This window comes from Scyliorhinus canicula, chromosome 2 (genome assembly GCF_902713615.1).
Source record: "Scyliorhinus canicula chromosome 2, sScyCan1.1, whole genome shotgun sequence".
NCBI classification, from domain to species: domain Eukaryota; kingdom Metazoa; phylum Chordata; class Chondrichthyes; order Carcharhiniformes; family Scyliorhinidae; genus Scyliorhinus; species Scyliorhinus canicula.
This window is the reverse complement of record NC_052147.1, coordinates 210,664,370-210,682,862: the sequence shown is the minus strand read 5'-3', so window position 1 is coordinate 210,682,862 and position 18,493 is coordinate 210,664,370. Positions and strand designations below refer to the sequence as shown.

The 18,493-nt window shown below is 47.8% G+C and overlaps 1 protein-coding gene across 5 annotated transcripts in view; it reads right to left on the bottom strand.

Annotated features, from left to right (window-relative positions):
• Nucleotides 1–2,498: 2,498 nt before the first annotated feature.
• Nucleotides 2,499–18,493, bottom strand: part of dcaf17 (ddb1 and cul4 associated factor 17) — an 87,384-nt gene continuing 71,389 nt past the window's right edge. For all 5 annotated transcript variants that reach the window (XM_038789497.1, XM_038789501.1, XM_038789498.1 and 2 more), the window contains 2 exons: nucleotides 8,376–8,531; nucleotides 2,499–3,626 (listed from right to left, as the gene is read on the bottom strand). In XM_038789497.1, the coding sequence (XP_038645425.1) occupies nucleotides 3,492–3,626; nucleotides 8,376–8,531 (291 nt within the window). In that variant the 3' untranslated portion in view covers nucleotides 2,499–3,491. The remainder of the gene's footprint in view (nucleotides 3,627–8,375; nucleotides 8,532–18,493) is intronic.

The following is an 18,493-nucleotide window of genomic DNA, read 5'->3' as shown; positions in this document are numbered from 1 at the left end:
CGGGAGGTTCATTATTTTGATTTGCTAAAAAATAAAAATGTTTACTTTCTTTCTCGTTGAGGGCGTTAGCATCATATTTGTATATTAGGGCAGCACGGTGGCGCAGTGGTAGCTCTGCAGTCTCATGGCGCCGAGGTCCCAGGTTTGATCCCGACTCTGGGTCACTGTGGATTTTGGTCATTCTTCCCGTTTGCGTGGGTTTCGCCCCCAGAACCTAAAGATGTGCAAAGTAGGTGGATTGAACACGCTAAATTGCCCCTTAATTGGAAAAAATGAATTGGGTACTCTAAATTTAAAAAATATTTGTTTATTAGGGGCTCCTGTTACATTGCATTGTTATAGTGTTATATGTATTGTTAATATGTTATGCGATGTTTGTTAATGATTTTGTATTCTCTATATGCTTTGGATATACCTTCAATAAATTTTTTTTTTTTTAAAAAACATCTAAATTCCAGGGACTATAATCCTAGTTTGTGTGATATATTTGCATAATAACCATAGCGGACTAGGTATCAGTCTAGTACATCTATACTGCTATCCCTCCTAGGCCAAGGTCCAGATCATCACTTTAGCAGCAACCATAAAGGACTGTGTAGGTTTTGAGTCCCTCGTTATGGGAATGGACTGCCAACAAAGTTCAGTTGTAAGACTAATGAGATGCAAGTTGAAGTTTTCAGGTAAACAATAGCAATAAACTCAGGCAGTGATATAACAGTATAACGTGGGCCATATACTTCCCATATTAAGACTTGAAAGGAATGACTTCTCTTCTAGTTTTGGTCTTCACACTTTCTCTATCTCTTGTCTTCTGGCTTTGGGCACTCTGGTTTCCTCCCACAGGTCCCGAAAGATGGGCCTGTTAGATGAATTGGACATTTTGTATTCTCCCTCAGTGTACCCAAACATGCACTGGAGTGTGGCATTTTCACAGTAACGTCATTGCAGTGTTAATATAAGCCTACTTATGACAATAAAGACTATTATAATAGTTTTAGCTGATATGCAAAACTGATTATGATTTCATCCTGGCTTTTAGCCCCTCCCTTTCCCCAGTCATCTTCAGCTCTATGGTGATGATGCTCAGTGCAATATTTTCTTGATGAACCTGGTCTCTTGCTAACCATACATATTTATACAACCATCATATTCACCATTGCATCTCAAGGCATTTGCATCGTGTGGTATCTTACCGCATAGAGACCTCTACATTCCATTCTTGTCTTGTTTCTTGCACAAGCAGTCTTCAATGTCTTTTAGCTTCTAGCTGCAGTAAATCTTTTAAAATGTTGACACAAATCTTCAGAATCCCTCTACTGTTGCATCTTTTCTATACATGCTGTGCCCATTTTCTAAGTTTTCAGACTCTATTATACTACAGAGAAGGGCATCTAATGAAGTTAAGTATTAAGAACCTTATATTTTATATGTATTATTGATCTTGAATCTATTTTTCATTAAAATAAATTATAAAGAGTAGATCAGCTGCTCACTTACAGAAGGTCTTACTCAAAATATAACCTGTTTTCTGTCTGAATTTGGTTGATTTACTGTTTCATACTTCTGCACTGTTCGCTTATGGCAGCTGTGACTCAGTTGGTAGCACTCTCACCTCAGAATCACAAGGTTCTACGTTCAAATCCCACTCCAGGGCTTGAGTATAAAATCGAAGGCTGACACTCCAATGCAACACTGAGACTGAGGAAGTGCTGCATTGTTGACGGTTCTGTCATTTGGAAGAGACATTAAACCGGGCTCCCATCTGCCTGCTCGTGTAGATGTAAAAAAAATCCCATGGCACTATTTCAAAGAAGCAGCAGAGGAGTAATCCCGGGTGCTTGGCTAATAATTATCCCTCAATCGACATCACAAAAACAGATTAACTGGTCACTATCACATTACTGCCTGTGGGAGTTTTCTATGTGCAAATTGGCTGTACAACAATGATTGTCCTTCAAAAAGTGCTTCATTGCCTGTAAAGTGTTTTGAGACAGCTGGTGGTCATGAAAGATGCGATATAAATGCAAATCTTTTTCACAACTAGACTAAGCAGTATTCTCCCTTATACCTAGTCAAAGCGGAGTCTGTGAAATAGAAGATACTGTAGGAGTGAGAAGTAGAGCATACAGCAGTGATATACTGAATTCAGGGGAGATCAAGGTCTACGTATTTTTTGAAGTGACTGTGGGGAAGAAATGGAGATAAAAACAATGAAATTATAATGAAATGGTGCATAATGAATTTCAGGGAAGCACTGTCTGTGCAGGCAGCAGAACAAACTGCTCCCAGGTAAGCATCCCATGGATATTGTCAAGACCTTCCAGCTGTGAAGCAATATACTGACATATTATGACCTTCATAGCTACAAGTTCCACCGAAGTCGCTTGCTGGAGAATAAATTATTTTAATTACTAATGTAATAAGTCTCTGTTCTTTGAAAGTAATCCATTGCTTGTAAAGTGCTTTAGGATGGTCCAAGGATGTGAGAAGACTTTAAATATTTTTTTCTCTTTATTCATTAGAAGTTTTTTGGAGACACACTCAAACTTCAAACAAAATTATGACTTCCATCATTGGGAATGGAAACGTTTAAGCAAATAGTAATTTTTAACATGAGCTGAAGTTTGGTCTTCTCCTGCTGTAACTTCCTCATAGATAGGTATGCGACTTGTTGAGGTCTGTCCAATACCTGCTTAATTATAATCTATTCATTTCTAATGGGTCACATGGTTAATTTTACTAAATTGAACATGAAACCTCTCAATTTGGAGAGTGACTGCTAATTTAAAAAAAAATATTTACCATGTTTAACATCCTAAAATATCAATCTACATTAGCGTTTGCACAGTAAGGCTATAAAACATATTCTGGAATATTCTCTATAAAGCAGCACTGCTTTTCTGTGAACCGTTTCTTTTACAGCTGAAACCTTGCTTTAGGGTCCATCTTAAACTCCCCATCACAAAATACAAAGCTATGTGATGATACAGTTCACACATAATAAAAGAAGGTGCAATCTCCTTTTGTTAAACTGTACATACATTGCAAAGATTGATGGAAACAACCCAAGCTGTGGCACTTTCTAAGTGTTCTGATGTCTTTATAAACCATTCAAGCTTTGCTATTCTGGTTAAGAATCTCATCCAAATGTTGCAAGTCTTACAATCTTGTGACACATTTCCAGCCATCTGTTCCAAGTAACTGATGCCTCACAGTTCTAGGTTACAGAACCCTGTGAGCACAAAATATTTTGCTTATACAAAGTGCTATTTTGCCTGAAGGGATTTTTGTTTTGAAAAAAAGTCAAATATTTGAAGCTACCTGTCAACCAATTTATATGTATCCCCACGCCGATATACATTTATATATCCTCAACTTACGCTCAGTCCTTCTGATTACAGTTGTGCCGTGGTAACAGATGAAGCAAGTGCAATAGAAAGCCAGGTCAAATGGCATTCATTCAAAATAACAGGTTAGCAAACTCAGATACATCATTTGTTATCTTCATCTCCACCTTCAGCCATATGTTGATCCATTTTGTAAACATGACAACAAAACGTTCGGGGTGGCAGCAGCTCTATGTGTATGATAGTATCTCTGTCGAAGAACAATTGATGACTGTGGGTCTGCAATTAAAATAGAAATCTTGTAAACCTGGATATGTGGGAGCAACACAAACATTCCATGTTTTTTCCCTCTGCCTATCCAAGTTAATCCAATCAATAGCTCATTAGAAAAGTCTCAGGTTTGATTCCCAGTCTATGTTGGGATAGCTGTACTGTTTCATGTGTGGCAAAGGCAGCCCAGCTTTAGGCTTGGAATAAGAATATTGCTCAACATTCCTTTTGCTATTTATTATGCAGAAATACATATGTGTGTTTACTAGGCGAGAACAGGATTGGGTTCAGCTGCTGTAACCTCTGCGATTGAATAGACTGCCAACACTCACACGTGAATAATGATCACCAAGATGAGGTACCAGCTGACTACAGATCCCGATGGAACCTACCTCAACAAGGAGTCAGGTTTCTCAGAAGAGTAAGGGAAGGAAGAACTTTAAAGCAAAAATGGCTGGTGTTGGAAAAGGTCATTTCCTGCAAGATTTTATATTTCAGACCTTTGTCACTAGAACGGAGAAAGCTAAAAGGGAAAAAGCAGGTCAGTCAGCATCTCTGAAGAATCAGAAGACTTGAAACATTGACTAGGTTAAAATCCTTCCTCAGCACCTCAAACATCAGCATAGTGATTTCTGTTTCTCCGAACATACTGCCTGACCTGCTGAGCATTTCCAGGTTTCTCCCCTGTTTGTTTTCAGTTTTCCAGCATCTGCAGTATTTTGTTATTTGTGTAGAATGTTGAGAAGTGATCATGATTATGAATGGTTACCAAATAAATCTTGTTTTTTACTGTCAACAAGATGGTAGCAAGTGGGTGCAAATTTAAGATAATTACAAAAATTTAAAAAAAATACTTCTTTAGCAGGTAGTTAGAATATAAAGGTCTCTGATGGTACTGGTAGGTAGGCTGGAGGAGTGCCTCCCGAAGGAGATAGGTAAAGAGTAGACTGGGTTTGTGAGGGAGAGGCAGCTCTTTTCAAACATTAGGAGGGTATTCATAGAATCATAGAATTTACAGTGCTTAAGGAGACCATTCAGCCCATCGAGTCTGCACCGGCCCTTGGAAAGAGCACTCTACTTAAGCCCCACACCTCCATCCTATCCCCTTTATCCCTGTAACCCAAGCTAACCTTCTTTGGACACTGAGCAATTTAGAATGGCCAATCCACCTAACCTGCACATCTTTGGACTGTGGGAGGAAACCGGAGCACCCGGAGGAAACCCACGCACACACGGGGAGAACATGCAGACGCCACACAGACAGTGACCCAAGCCGGGAATCGTGATATTGGTTATAGCACTGGCGGAGGGGAAGGAAACAGACGTGGTTGTGGCATTGGACGCTGAGAGAGCATTTGACTGGGTAGAATGGGGGTACTTGATGGCAGTTCTGGAGCAGTTTGGGATTGGACCACAATTTGTGGACTGGGTAAAGCTACAATATAAGGAGTCGAGGGCGAGTGTCTGCACAAATAACATCAGCTCGGGATACTTTTCTCTCCACCGTGGGACTAGACAGGGATGTCCTATGTCCCCCCCTGCTGTTTGCACTCGCGATTGAGCTGTTGGCCATCGCGTTAAGAAGTTCAGGTCTATGGAATGAGATAGTGCTGGGGTGTTGCGCATAGGGTGTCCTTATATGCCGATGACTTGTTATACATGTTGGAACCGAGTGTGTCAATAGGGGGAATATTGGAGCTGCTTCGAGTGTTTGGGTCTTTTGCGGGGTACAAGTTAAATCTAGACAAGAGTGAGTATTTTGTGGTGTCTCATCAGGGGTGAGGGCAGGGATGGGGTGTTGCCATTCCGTAAGGCAGGGACTCACTTTAGATACCTGGGGGTGCAGGTTGCTCGGGATTGGGGCTGGGCTCCATAGGTACAACATTTCTAGTTTGGTGAGGATGTTGAAAGCTGATCTGGAAAGGTGGGATAGTCTCCCTCTGTCATTGGCGGGTCGGGTACAGGCGGTTAAAATTAACGTGTTGCCATGATTCCTGTTTATTTTTCAATGCCTGCCGATTTTCCTGCCAAAGGCATTTTTTTTTTTAAAGAGAGGTTCAAGGAATAATAACCTCGTTCATATGGGGAGGGAAGGTGGCCAGAATTAGAAAGGTACTGGTACAGAGGGGAAGGCAGGCAGGGGGCTTGGGACTTCCGAACCTGATTATCACTGGGCGGCGAACGTGGAGGAGATGCAGAGCTGAGTCAAGGGGGTTGATTCCCATTGGGTCAGAATGGAGGAGAGTTTGTGTAGGGGATCGAGATTGAAGGCGCTAGCAATAGCGCCACTCCCAATGGCCCTGGAGAAATACTCAGGCAGTCCGGTAATAATAGCTTCATTGAGAATTTGGAGGCAGTTTCGCCAACACTTCAGGTTGAGGGCAGGGTCAAGGGAAATGCCGATTCGGGGGAACCACAGATTTGAACAAGGCAAGTGGGATGGAAATTTTCGGAGATTGGAGGAGAAGGGAATTAGGACACTAAAAGATTTGTTTTTTGGAGGTCGGTTTGCAGGATTGAAGGAGCTGGGAGCAACATTCGGGCTGGAGCAGGGGGAAATGTTTAGATACATGGAGATTCGAGACTTTGCGGAAGGAGCTACAGGGCTTCCCGGTGGAACGGTCCTCCACATTGCTGGAGGAGGTGCTGACGATAGGGGGACTGGAGAAGGGGGTAGTGCCCGTGGTTTACGGGGCTATTTTGGAAGAGGAGAGGGCACTGTTGAATGGGATGAAAGCAAAGTGGGAGGAAGAGTTGGGAGAGGGTTTCTGGTGTGAGGTGCTCTGGAGAGTGAATGCCTCCACTCCTTGCACGAGGTTGGAGCTGATACAGCTGAAGGTGGTATATAGAGCGTACCCCACAAGGGCAAGGATGAGCTGGCTCTTTGAGGAGGTAGAAGATGTGTGTGAATGTTGCAGGGGGGCCCCGCAAACCATGTTCATATGTTGTGGTCCTGTCCAAAGTTGGCGGATTACTGTAAGGAGGTTTTTGGGGAATCTCTGAAGTAAACTGGACTTGGCGCCTCGGGAGGCCATATTCGGGATATCGGACCAGCCGGGGTTGGAAACGGGTGCGGAGGCAGATGTTGTAGCCTTGGCCTCGTTGATCGCCCGAAGGCGGATCCTGTTGGCATGGAGATCAACTTCTCCACCCTGTGCCCTGGTGTGGCGGGGGACCTGCTGGAATTCTTAACTCTTGAGAAGGTCAAGTTTGAACTGAAGGGTAGGATGGAGGGGTTCTACAATTCATGGCCGTTATTCATTATGCACTTTCAAGAATTGGATTACATCGAACATTTAGGGGTGGGGCGCGGTTGGGAGGGTTGGGGGTAGGGGGACTGTATGTGTTAACAGTGACTATGGGTGATTCCTTATTCCGTCTTGGTTTTTATGTTTATGTTAACATGCGGGCTGTTGTTATTGATAAGGGGATTGACAAAGAATTTGTTACTGTTTATTGTTCGTTGGTGGGTGTAAAGAAGATGTGCAAAAGGAGGAGAATAAAAATATATATTTTTTAAATTTAGAGTACCCGATTATATTTTTTTCTTCCAATTAAAGGGAAATTTAGTGTGGCCAATCCACTTAACCTGCACATCTTTGAGTTGTGGAGGTGAAACCTAGGTAGACATGGGGCGAATGTGCAAACTCCACACGGACAGTAACCCAGGGCCGGGATTCGAACCTGGGTCCTCAGCGCCACAGTGCTAACCACTGGAGGAGAATAAAAATATTGAAAAAGAATATAAAGTTCTCGGCCACAAATTGTTGAAGTAAAGTCACTATTTCTTAAAAAGACAATTATGTAGTTGATTGAAAAAGAGATTTAAAGAGCATCGGGGATATGAGAAGAGTGGGTAGGATTAGATCAATGAAGAGAATAGCCACAAGTGTAATTTTGATATGCCAAATGGCCTATTTCTGACTTGTAACATTCTATGATTGTATGACTGGAAATTGTGATCTGTATTTTCAGATTGCATTATGGTGCATTACGGCGGCACGGTGGCGCATGTTAGCACTGCTGCCTCACAGCTCTAGGGACCCGGGTTAAATTCCAGCTTGGGTGACTGTGTCGAGTTTACACGTTCTCCCCGGGTCTGCGTGGGTTTCCTCCGGTGCTCCTGATTCCTCCCACAGTCCAAAGATGTGCAGGTTAGGTGGATTGGCCATGCTAAATTGCCCTTAGTGTCCAAAAGGTTAGGTGGTGTTACTGGGTTATGGGGATAGGGTGCAGGCATGAGCTTAAGTAGGGTGCTCTCTCCAAGAGCTGGTGCATGAGGCTTTTACACCAACTGGATTTCTCCCATCGATGGGCCTTATGGCCTCGTCCTCCAGGTGCTTCAGTTTCCTCCCACAGTCCAATGACATGCAGGTTATGTGGATGGACATGCTAAATTGCTCTTAGTGTCCAAAAAAGTTAAGTGGTGTTATTGGGTTACGGGGGGGGGTGGGGGGGGGGGGGGGGGGGGGGGGGTAGGGTGGAAGTGAGGGCTTAAAGTGGAACAGTGCAGACTCAATGGGCCGAATGGCCTCCTTCTGCAATTTATGTTCTATGTAACTGTTCATATAAACTGAAATAGGAATTCACAATAGGAAAAGACATTTTGAGAGGACAACATTCCTTGTGGTATCATGAGTTCTAGATGTTCCTCAAATGTGATTAAGTGGGTTTTCCATTAGTATGTCATTAGGATGCTTTACAACAAAAAATAATTAGTAGCTAATAACCAATGGGCAATTTATTGGTTATACTTACAACATCCCAAGGTTCCCTTAATGGAACACTCTTAATTAAGATGCCAGATTGGTTGTCGTAAAGATCGAGATGAATCTTTTCTTCACTATCTGTTGGAGGTACTGCCAAAACAGTCAACAGTTCAAGCTCATCCTCGTAGTCTACCATTTTAAAGGTCTTAAAAGTAATGAAACAAAGGGATAAGAATTCTTCATTCATAATTACAATTCATTGACAACTTTAACAATCCATGCAGCAGATTGCCCACACATTATTTGTCTGCATTGACGCTGCCTACAGACAGTAATAAATACTACCAGTGTTTTACGATCTTATAATAACCTCTATTAATCACAATTAAACTCATACCTGTGCGCATAATTCATAACTTAGTTTTAAGATCACATTTTTCCACAAATCAGTGCTACAAGTATTTATTTATCATTTCTCCACGTACCACTCAACCCGCTGGAGGCTATACTCGCTTGTGCACCTCTAGTGGGTTCTGCTTGCCAGATGCACCATCCTTTTCCCTTATACCTACCATACCAGCTCACCAAACATGCACCATGTATAGCGCTCAGGATCCACGCAGAGATGAGACAAAGTAAAGGTCTATGAAATCAAGTTCAAAGTGTCTATGGCAGACTTCACCTTATTGAAAAAAACCTCTTTCTTAAAAAAACCTATTGTGCACATTCTCCCCGTTTCTGCGTGGGTCTCACCCCCACAATCCAAAGATGTGCCTTGTAGGTTAACTGGCCATGCTAAATTGCCCCATATTGGGGAATAAAAAATTGGGTGCTCTAATTTATTTTTAAAAACCTATTGACTACATCTACATTCATTTAGATAATTAAAGCCTTAAACAATGAGCTTTTCATTGAAGTGCCTTATAACAAGCATTTGAACTCATAATCCCAGGTCTATTTTTAAAAAACCTGTTCATGGGATATGGGTGCTGCGGGATAGGAAGGCATTTATCACCCATCCCTAATTGCCCTTGAGATGGTGCTGGTGAGCCAACCTCCTGAACCGCCGGGGGGCGGGGACAATCGATGGGAGAAATCCAGTTGGTGTAAAAGCGGCTTTGGTACTCCTGCTGATTCTCCGACCCCGCTTCCCTTCCCGCCCCCTGAAAACGGGAACAGAGAATCATCCCTCCTCCCCGAGTTACAATCAGCATTATTTTTTTTGAATATATTTTATTGAGGCATTTACAATTTTAACATTTCAAACAACAAAGAGATCCAACACACGCAATAACACACCCAACTCCCCCAGCTCCCATACATTAGATTCCCTGCCCTTATTCGTCATTTCCATGTCACGCACCCCCCCTTTGCTGAAGGTCAATTCTCCTTGAAGAAGTCGATGAATGGCTGCCACCTCCAAGCGAACCCCTGTAGTGAACCTCTTGAGGCGAACTTAATTTTGTCTAGCCTAAGAAATCCTGCCATGTCACTGACCCAAAACCCCGACTTTGGAGGATCCGAGTCCCCCCATCCCAGCAAAATTCCTCTCCAGGCAACCAGGGAGGCAAAGACCAAGGCATCAGCCTTTCTCCCCCCCCCCCCCCCCCCCCCCCCCCCCCCCGGGCTCCCGGATCTTCCGACACTCCAAATATTGCCACGTCTGGACTCGGAGTCACCCTCCCTTCCAGGATCTCTGACATGACATCTGAAAAATCCTGCCAAAATCCCCTCTGCCTCAGACATGCCCAAAACATATGTACATGGTTCACAGGACTACCCCCACACAGCCCACATCTGTCCTCCGCATCCTCAAAAAACCTACTCATCCGGGCCACAGTCATATGAGCCCTGTGGACTACCTTGAATTAGATCAGGCTAAGCTGGCACACAACGAGGATGCATTGACTGTCTTCAGGGCCTTCTCCCATAACTAGACTTCCAACTCCCCTCCCAGCTCTTCCTCCCACTTCCTCTTCACCTCCCCAATTGTGACCCCCCCTCCCACTCCATCAGTTCCTTATCTATTTCCGAGATCCTCCCCTTCCCAGTCCCTGTTTTTGACATCACCTTATCGTTTAGCCCCCTTAGTGGGAGGTGAGGGAAGCTCGGGACCTGCCTCCGAACAAAATCCCGTACCTGCAGGTACCGAAATCCGTTCCCACCCGGTAACTAAAACTCCTTCTCTAGCTCCTCCAGGCTCAGGAAACCCTCCTCAATGAAGAGATCCCCAAATCTCTCAATCCCTGCTCGCAGCCACTTCCTGAAGCCCCCATCCAGCCACACACACCCCCCCCCCCCCCCCCCTCCCGGAGCGAACCGGTGATTATCACAGATCGGTGACTGCACCGATGTCCCCACCAGGCTCATGTGCTGCCTCCATTGTCCCCACACTCTCAGGGCTGCCACTACCACTGGGCTTGTGAAGTACCGAGCCGGTGAGAATGACACAGGTGCTGTTAACAAAGCCTTCAAACTTGAGCCCTTACAAGATGCCGCCTCCACTCACTCCCACTCCGACCCCTCCCCCACTACAAATTTCCTAACTATCGATACATTAGCCGCCCAGTAGTAATTAATAAAGTTCGGAAGGGCCAACCCCCACTCCCCGCGCCCCCGATCAAGAAGGATCTTCTTCACGCTCAGGACTTTCCCGACCCATATAAAATCCGAGATCACCGCATTCAACTTCCTAAAAAATGCCTTGGGAACTGTGGTGAATTATATACCTAGTAATTCACACTGTGTTGTATTACATGTATTGTGAGCTTGTGGGCTCTGTATACGAGCCGTTGCGCGGCTCTGCCCATAGGGGGAGATGAGGAGTTTGTACTGGGCTCCACCCTTGGCTCCGCCCATGGCTCCTCCCACTAACCGGAAGTACATAGCACTGCAGTCGTAAGACTGCTCTCAGTTCATCTCGTCGCAGGCAGGCTCTGTTGTAAGACTATTAAAACCACTGTTCACTTCCAATCACGTGTCTTGTGAATTGATGGTCACATCAATTTAATAGTCTTAGAAAACTTGAAGAAAACTACTATGGAATCAGCCCTCAAACCTGACCGACTAGAACTCGACTCGCAGGCTGCAGAGGCGAAATAAATCTTTCTACACTGGCTCAGATGTTTCAAGGCCTACCTGGGTTAATCAAGCACTTCAGAAACTACGGAGGAGCAGAAACTGAGCCTACTGCACGCAAGAGTGAGCCATCGTACCTCTACTCAACTTAACTGTACTACCTCATATACGGAGGCTCTGGCCATGCTCGACTGAATGTACATGCGGCCCATCAATGAGGTCTACGCGCGCCACATTTTTACGACCCGCCGCCAGCGACCCACGGAGTCGCTGGAAGACTTTCTGCGCGATTTAAAAACCCTAGCTCGGGACTGCAATTATCAGGCTGTAACAGCCGCCCAACATATGTAACTCGCTGTCCGTGATGTTTACGTGGCAGGGCACAGGTCCAACTATGTGCGCCAGCAATTTCTTGAGAAAGGGGCCCAGAACTTGGAGAACACTGTAGAGTTAGCTACAACCATGGAGGTCTCGTTCCGCAGCCTCACCTCGTTCCCCGCGGACCAAGCGACCCCATCATGGGCCCCCGACCAGCGACTGCCCCAGGCCTGCGCCGCGCGGCCACCCACCCACTATGCAGCACCAGCGTGCCATTTTTGTGGGCAGCCCCAACACCCACGGCAGCACTGCCGGCCCGCAACGCGACCTGCAGCAGCTGCGGTCACAAAGGACACTATGCCCGGGTATGCCTGGCGAAGAAAACTCCTACTCCAAACTCTCCCGCAGCCCAGAGCACTCGCTTCCCAATCAGGGCGCCAACTACTCGAACTTCCAGCTGTACGTACTCCCCGAACTCTGCGCCCCACTCTTACTGGGACTCGACTTCCAGTGTAACCTCAAAAGCCTCACACTCAGCTTCGGCAGACCCCTACCTCCACTCACTATCTGCAGTCTAGCGACGCTAAAAATCAACCCCCCTCCACTCTTTGCTAACCTCACTCCGGACTGCAAACCCATAGCCACTCGCAGCAGGCGGTATAGCCTGCAGGACAGGGTGTTTATCAGAACCGAGGTCCAGAGGCTCCTACGTGAGGGGGTCATAGAGGCCAGTAACAGCCCCTGGAGAGCTCAGGTGGTGGTCATCAAGACCGGTGAAAAATTCCGAATGGTAGTGGACTATAGCCAAACCATTAACCGGTTCACGCTCCTCGATGCGTACCCCCTCCCCAGGATTGCAGACATGGTGAATCAGATTGCACAGTACCGCATCTTCTCCACGGTGGATCTGAAGTCTGCATACCACCAGCTCCCAATCCGTCCGGAGGACTGCCACTACACAGCATTCGAGGCTGATGGCCGCCTCTTCCATTTCCTCTGGGTTCCCTTTGGCGTCACGAATGGGGTCTCAGTGTTCCAACGAGCAATGGACCGAATGGTGGACTAGTACTGGCTGCGGGCCATGTTTCCGTACTTGGATAACGTCACCATCTGCGGCCATGATCAGCAGGACCACGACGCCAAACTCCATCGATTTCTCCAAACTGCCCAGAAACTTAATCTCACGTATAACACGGAGAAATGCGTTTTCCGCACTACCAGGCTAGCCATCCTCGGCTATGTCGTGGAAAACGGAGTCCTGGGCCCCGACACGGACCGTATGCCCTCAAGAGGTGCCTGGGATTCTTCTCGTATTATGCCCAGTGGGTCCCTCAGTATACGGACAAAGCCCGCCCACTGTTTAAGGCCACACTCTTTCCTCCGTCAGCTGAGGCTCGCCAGGCCTTCACCTGCATCAAGGAGGACATCGCCAAAGCGGCCATGCGGGCGGTGGATCAACCCGTCCCCTTCCAGGTGGAGAGCGATGCCTCAGAGCTCGCTCTCACAGCCACTCTAAATCAGGCAGGGAGACCAGTCGCCTTTTTCTCCCGAACCCTCTCCGCTTCGGAACTTCGATACTCCTCGGTCGAAAAAGAAGCACATGCCACCATGGAAGCTAGACGACACTGGAGGCAATATCTCGCAGGTAGGAGGTTCACCCTCATCACTGACCAAAGATCGGTTGCCTTCATGTTTGACAACTCAAAAAGGGGCAAAATTAAAAATGATAAAATCCTGCGGTGGAGGATCGAACTCTCCACCTACCATTATGATATTATGTATCGACCGGGGAAGCTCAACGAGCCCCCAGATGCCCTGTCCCGCGGCATGTGTGCCAGCGCGCATGAAGACTGCCTGAAAGCTATCCACAATGACCTCTGCCACCCGGGGGTCACCCGGTTCGCCCACTACGTCAAAGCCCGAAATCTGCCTTTCTCCATCGAGGAGGTAAAAGCCATCACCAGGGATTGCCCGATCTGTGCGGAGTGAGAACCGGACTTCTATAGACCAGACAAGGCCCATCTGGTAAAGGCCTCCCGGCCCTTTGAACGCCTGAGCATCGATTTCAAAGGGCCACTCCCCTCGACCAATCGAAACGTGTACTTTCTGAACGTCATCGATGAGTTCTCCCGCTTCCCATCCCATGCCCCGATATGACCTCCCACACAGTCATCAGAGCTCTGCACAGTATCTTCACCCTGTTCGGTTTCCCCAGCTACGTACACACCGACAGGGGTTCGTCCTTTATGAGCGACGAGCTGCGTCAGTACCTGCTCGACAAGGGCATCGCCTCGAGCAGGACTACCAGCTACAACCCCAGGGGGAACGGGCAGGTGGAGAGGGAGGACGCGACGGTCTGGAAGACCGTCCTACTGACCCTCCGGTCCAGGAATCTCCCGACCTCCCATTGGCAGAAGGTCCTCCCCGACGCACTCCACGCTATTAGGAGTGCACCGCCACCAACCAGACCCCTCACGAGCGGCTATTTGTTTTATCTAGGGGCACTACCACGGGGTTTTTGCTCCCAGCTTGGTTGAAGACACCGGGCCCGGTTCTCCTCCGGAAGCACGTCCGGGCACACAAAACTGATCCACTCGTAGAAAGAGTGCTCCTACTCCACTCAAACCCCCAATACGCTTTCATCGAATACCCTGACGGCCGTCAGGACACTGTTTCCCTCCGGGACCTGGCGCCTGCAGGATCCAACTCCCCCGCACCTATAGGTTCACTGCCCGTGCTCCGTGCCCCCGCGCCTATAGGTTTTCTGCGCTCCCCGTCGCCCGTCGCACCAGTCGGGTACGAAGCTCGGACCGAATCACCCCCGGAGTCCACCATCGTACCCTCGCCGACTGACCCACTCAGCCACCCGAAGAGGCTGCAACCCCGGTGCTCCGACGATCCCAAAGGACGACTCGGCCGCCGGACCGGCTCAATTTGTAGACCCATCACCCCCGCCGGACTTGATTTTTTTTACAGAGGGTGAATTATATACCTAGTAATTCACACTGTGTTGTATTACATGTATTGTGTCCTTGTGGGCTCTGTATACGAGCCGTTGCGCGGCTCTGCCTAAAGGGGGTGATGAGGAGTTTGAACTGGGCTCCACCCGTGGCTCCACCCATGGCTCCTCCCACTAACCGGAAGTATAAAGCACTGCAGTCGTAAGCCTGCTCTCAGTTCATCTCGTCGCAGGCAGGCTCTGTTGTAAGACTATTAAAATCACTGTTCACTTCCAATCACGTGTCTTGTGAATTGATGGTCGCATCAGGAATGAAAATTGGAAGACACTGAAACATGAACAGCAATCTCGGGAGGACTATCATTTTCAGTCTGTACCCACCCCGCCAATGACAGCGGGAGCACGTCCCACTTATGGAAGTCCCCTTTCATTTGCTCAATCACCCTGCCCAAATTTAGTTTATGAAGCTGACCCCAGTCCCTTGAATCCCAGATACCTAAAACTCCTTCCCACCACTCTGAACAGCATCTCCCTCAGTCTCCCCTCCTGCCCCCTTGCCTGGATCGCAAAAACCTCACTCTTGCCCATATTCAGTTTGTAACCTGAGCACTGACCAAATTCCTCCAGTATCCCCATAATTCCTGCAATTCCCTCCAATGGGTCTGTTATATAAAGGAGCAAATCATCCGCATAGAGCAAGACTCTATGTTCCACCCCCCCCCCCCCCCCCCCCCCCCGCACTATCCCCCGCCAAATGTTCGTTGCTCTCAGCGCCATTGCCATAGGCTCTATGGCCAGGGCAAACAGTAGTGGGGACAGTCGACACCCCAGTCTTGTCACCCGACAAAGATTAAAATATTCTGATCGAACCCGGTTTTGTCCTTACATTCGCCTGATATAACAAACGGACCCAATCCACAAATCCCTGCCCAAACCCAAACCTTCCCAGGACATTCCACAAATACTTGCACTCCACCCGATCAAAGATCTTTTCTGCATCCATGGCCACCACCAACTCGACCTCGCGCTCCTCCGCAGGCATCATTGTTATATTTAGGAACTGCCTAAAGTTGGACGTCTGGTGCTGTCCTTTAACAAATCCCGTCTGGCCCTCCCCTATTACCCCCGGAATACAATCCTCTATACGTGGGGCCAAGATCTTTGCCAACAATTTCGCATCCACATTTATCAGGGAGATTGTCCTATACAATCCACAGCTCTCCGGATCCTTATCCCGCTTCAAAATAAGGGAAATCGATGCCTGTGATAACGTTGGGGGAAGCACTCCCAGCTCCTTTGACTCATTAAAAGCCTTTACCAGGAGCGGCCCCAACAGCCCGGAAAACTTTTTACAAAACTCAACCGGGTATCCATCTGGTCCTGGGACTTTATCCGATTGCATTGCCCCCAACCCGTCTATAACCTCACCAAGCCCAATTGGGGCTCCCAAATCCTCCACCGACTCCTCATCTATCTTTGGAAACTCCAGCCCTCCCCCCCCACCCCCAGAAATCGCTTCATACCCTCCTCCCTGGCTGGGGGCGCTGATTTATACAATTTACTATAAAACTCCCGAAACACATCATTTACGCACGCTGGATCCAGAATCACCTTTTCCCCTGTATCTCTCACTTCCCCAATCTCTCTTGCCGCCTCTTGTTTCCTCAGCTGGTGCGCCAACATCCTGCTGGCTTTTTCCCCATGTTCATACACCCTCCTCAGCTGTCCCTCCACCTTGCCTGTGGACAGGAGCCCAAATTCCAGCTGCAGTCTCTGACGCTCCTTCAAAAGCCCTTCATCCGGAGACTCCGCGTACCTCCTGTCCACCTGCCTCCTGTAAATGTTTGCCTACCAATGTGCGCTCAAATTTCCTAACTATCGATACATTAGCCGCTCAATCCGCTCAACCTTCTCCTTACGGGCCTGAATTGAGATGAATTCCTCCCTAATAACTGCCTTCAGTGCCTCCCAAAACACCCCCGCCGAGACCTCACTCGTGCCATTGATCCTTATATATCCCCGAATAGCCTCCCTTACACACTCACACGCCTCCTCCTCCCCTTATCCAACCTCCATTGTGGGCGTGAGCCTGTCCTTTGCTGACTTGCAAGCCCACCCAGTGCGGGGCGTGGTCTGACACCACTATTGCTGAATATTCAGCATCCATCACCTCGGCCAGCAGCGTCTTATCCATAACAAAAACGTCTATCCGGGAATACACCTTATGCACATGGGAGTAGAACAAAAACTTCTTACTCCCCAATTCCCCAGGGATCGATCCCCCCCCCCACCCCCCCATGTGCTTCATGAACCCCAGTAATTAGAATCCTTGGCCATTGCTGATACCTTTCCAAACCTAGAACTCGACCGGTCCAGCCTTAGATCCAGAACCGTATTGAAATCTCCCCCATAATCAGTAAACGTGAATCTAAGTCCGGTATCTTCCCCAGTACCTGTCTAACAAACTCAACATCATCCCAGTTCGGGGAATATATATTTACCAGTACCACGGCCATTCCCTCCAGCTTCCCACTAACTATAACATATCTACCCCCCGGGTCCGCTTCTATATTCCCCACCTTTAATGCCACCCGCTTATGAACCAAGATTGCTACCCCCCTCGCTTTAAAGTCTAACTCCGAATGGAAACCTGTCCAACCCATCCCTTCCTTAACCTAATCTGATCCCCCACCTTCAAATGTGTCTCCTGAAACATAGCCACGTCCGCCTTTAGTTGCGAACAGACAGGCCCTTTTGACTGGCTCATTCAGCCCCCGAACTTTCCACGCGACTAGCCTGGTCGGGGGGCACCCTGCCCCCTCCCCTGCTGATCAACCATAACCTCTCCTAGGCCAGTCTGCGGCCCATGTCCCACATCTCCCCTGTCCCGCCCTCGAGCAACTACCGTCATCAACCCTCCTCCTCCTACAATCAGCATTATTAATGTGGATGTAAAATTTTCACTCATTGCTCTTCAGAACTCGCTTATGTCATACATTTAATATTAGGCCAACAACGATAATTAGAAATAAGTTCAAGTTAAACTGCATGCTTAAGTTAGTCAAGAGCTCATGTATATTAATCACTGTGTTTGCTACTTTCTTGAATTTGGGAAGATAAATTTAAAAAGTGTGACCTTATTGCCGTAGTCATGAGTCTCGTTATAACTGTCAATACTCTGCAATTTGAGACTTTGAGGAGCCTACTTTTATATTTTACCCCTCTTTCAATAAAGGTCAACATTTTATTTGCCTTCTTAATTGCTTGAGATTCATGCAAGAGGGCATCCAGATGTGTCTGTACTGAAACACTATGTAGCCTCACTCCATTAAAAAAAACATGCATTTCTATCCCCCACAAGAGCGCAGAACCTCAAATTTTCCAATATTATACTCCCGTCTGCCAAATCTTTGCCCACTTACCTAACGTATCTATATCCCTTTGCAGACTCCATGTCCTTCTACAACTTGGCCGGGATTCTCCCCTACCCGGCGGGGCGGGGGGTCCCGGCGTAGTGGAGTGGCGCGAGTTCTCTGCACCTTTGGGGGCTAGGCCCGCGCCGGAGTGGTTGGCGCCACGCCGACTGGCGCCAAAACCGGCGGCAACAGCCTTTGATGCCCACTCCCTGGCTTCGGGGCTGGCCAAAAGGCCTTCGCCGGTTCGCACATGCGCGGTAGGGGGGTTCTCTTCCGCCACCACCATGGTGGAGGCCGTGGCGGCGGCGGAAGAAAAAGAGTGCCCCCATGGCACTGGCCCGCCCGCCGATCGGTTGCCCCGATCGCGGGCCAGGCCACCGTGGGGGCACCCCCCGG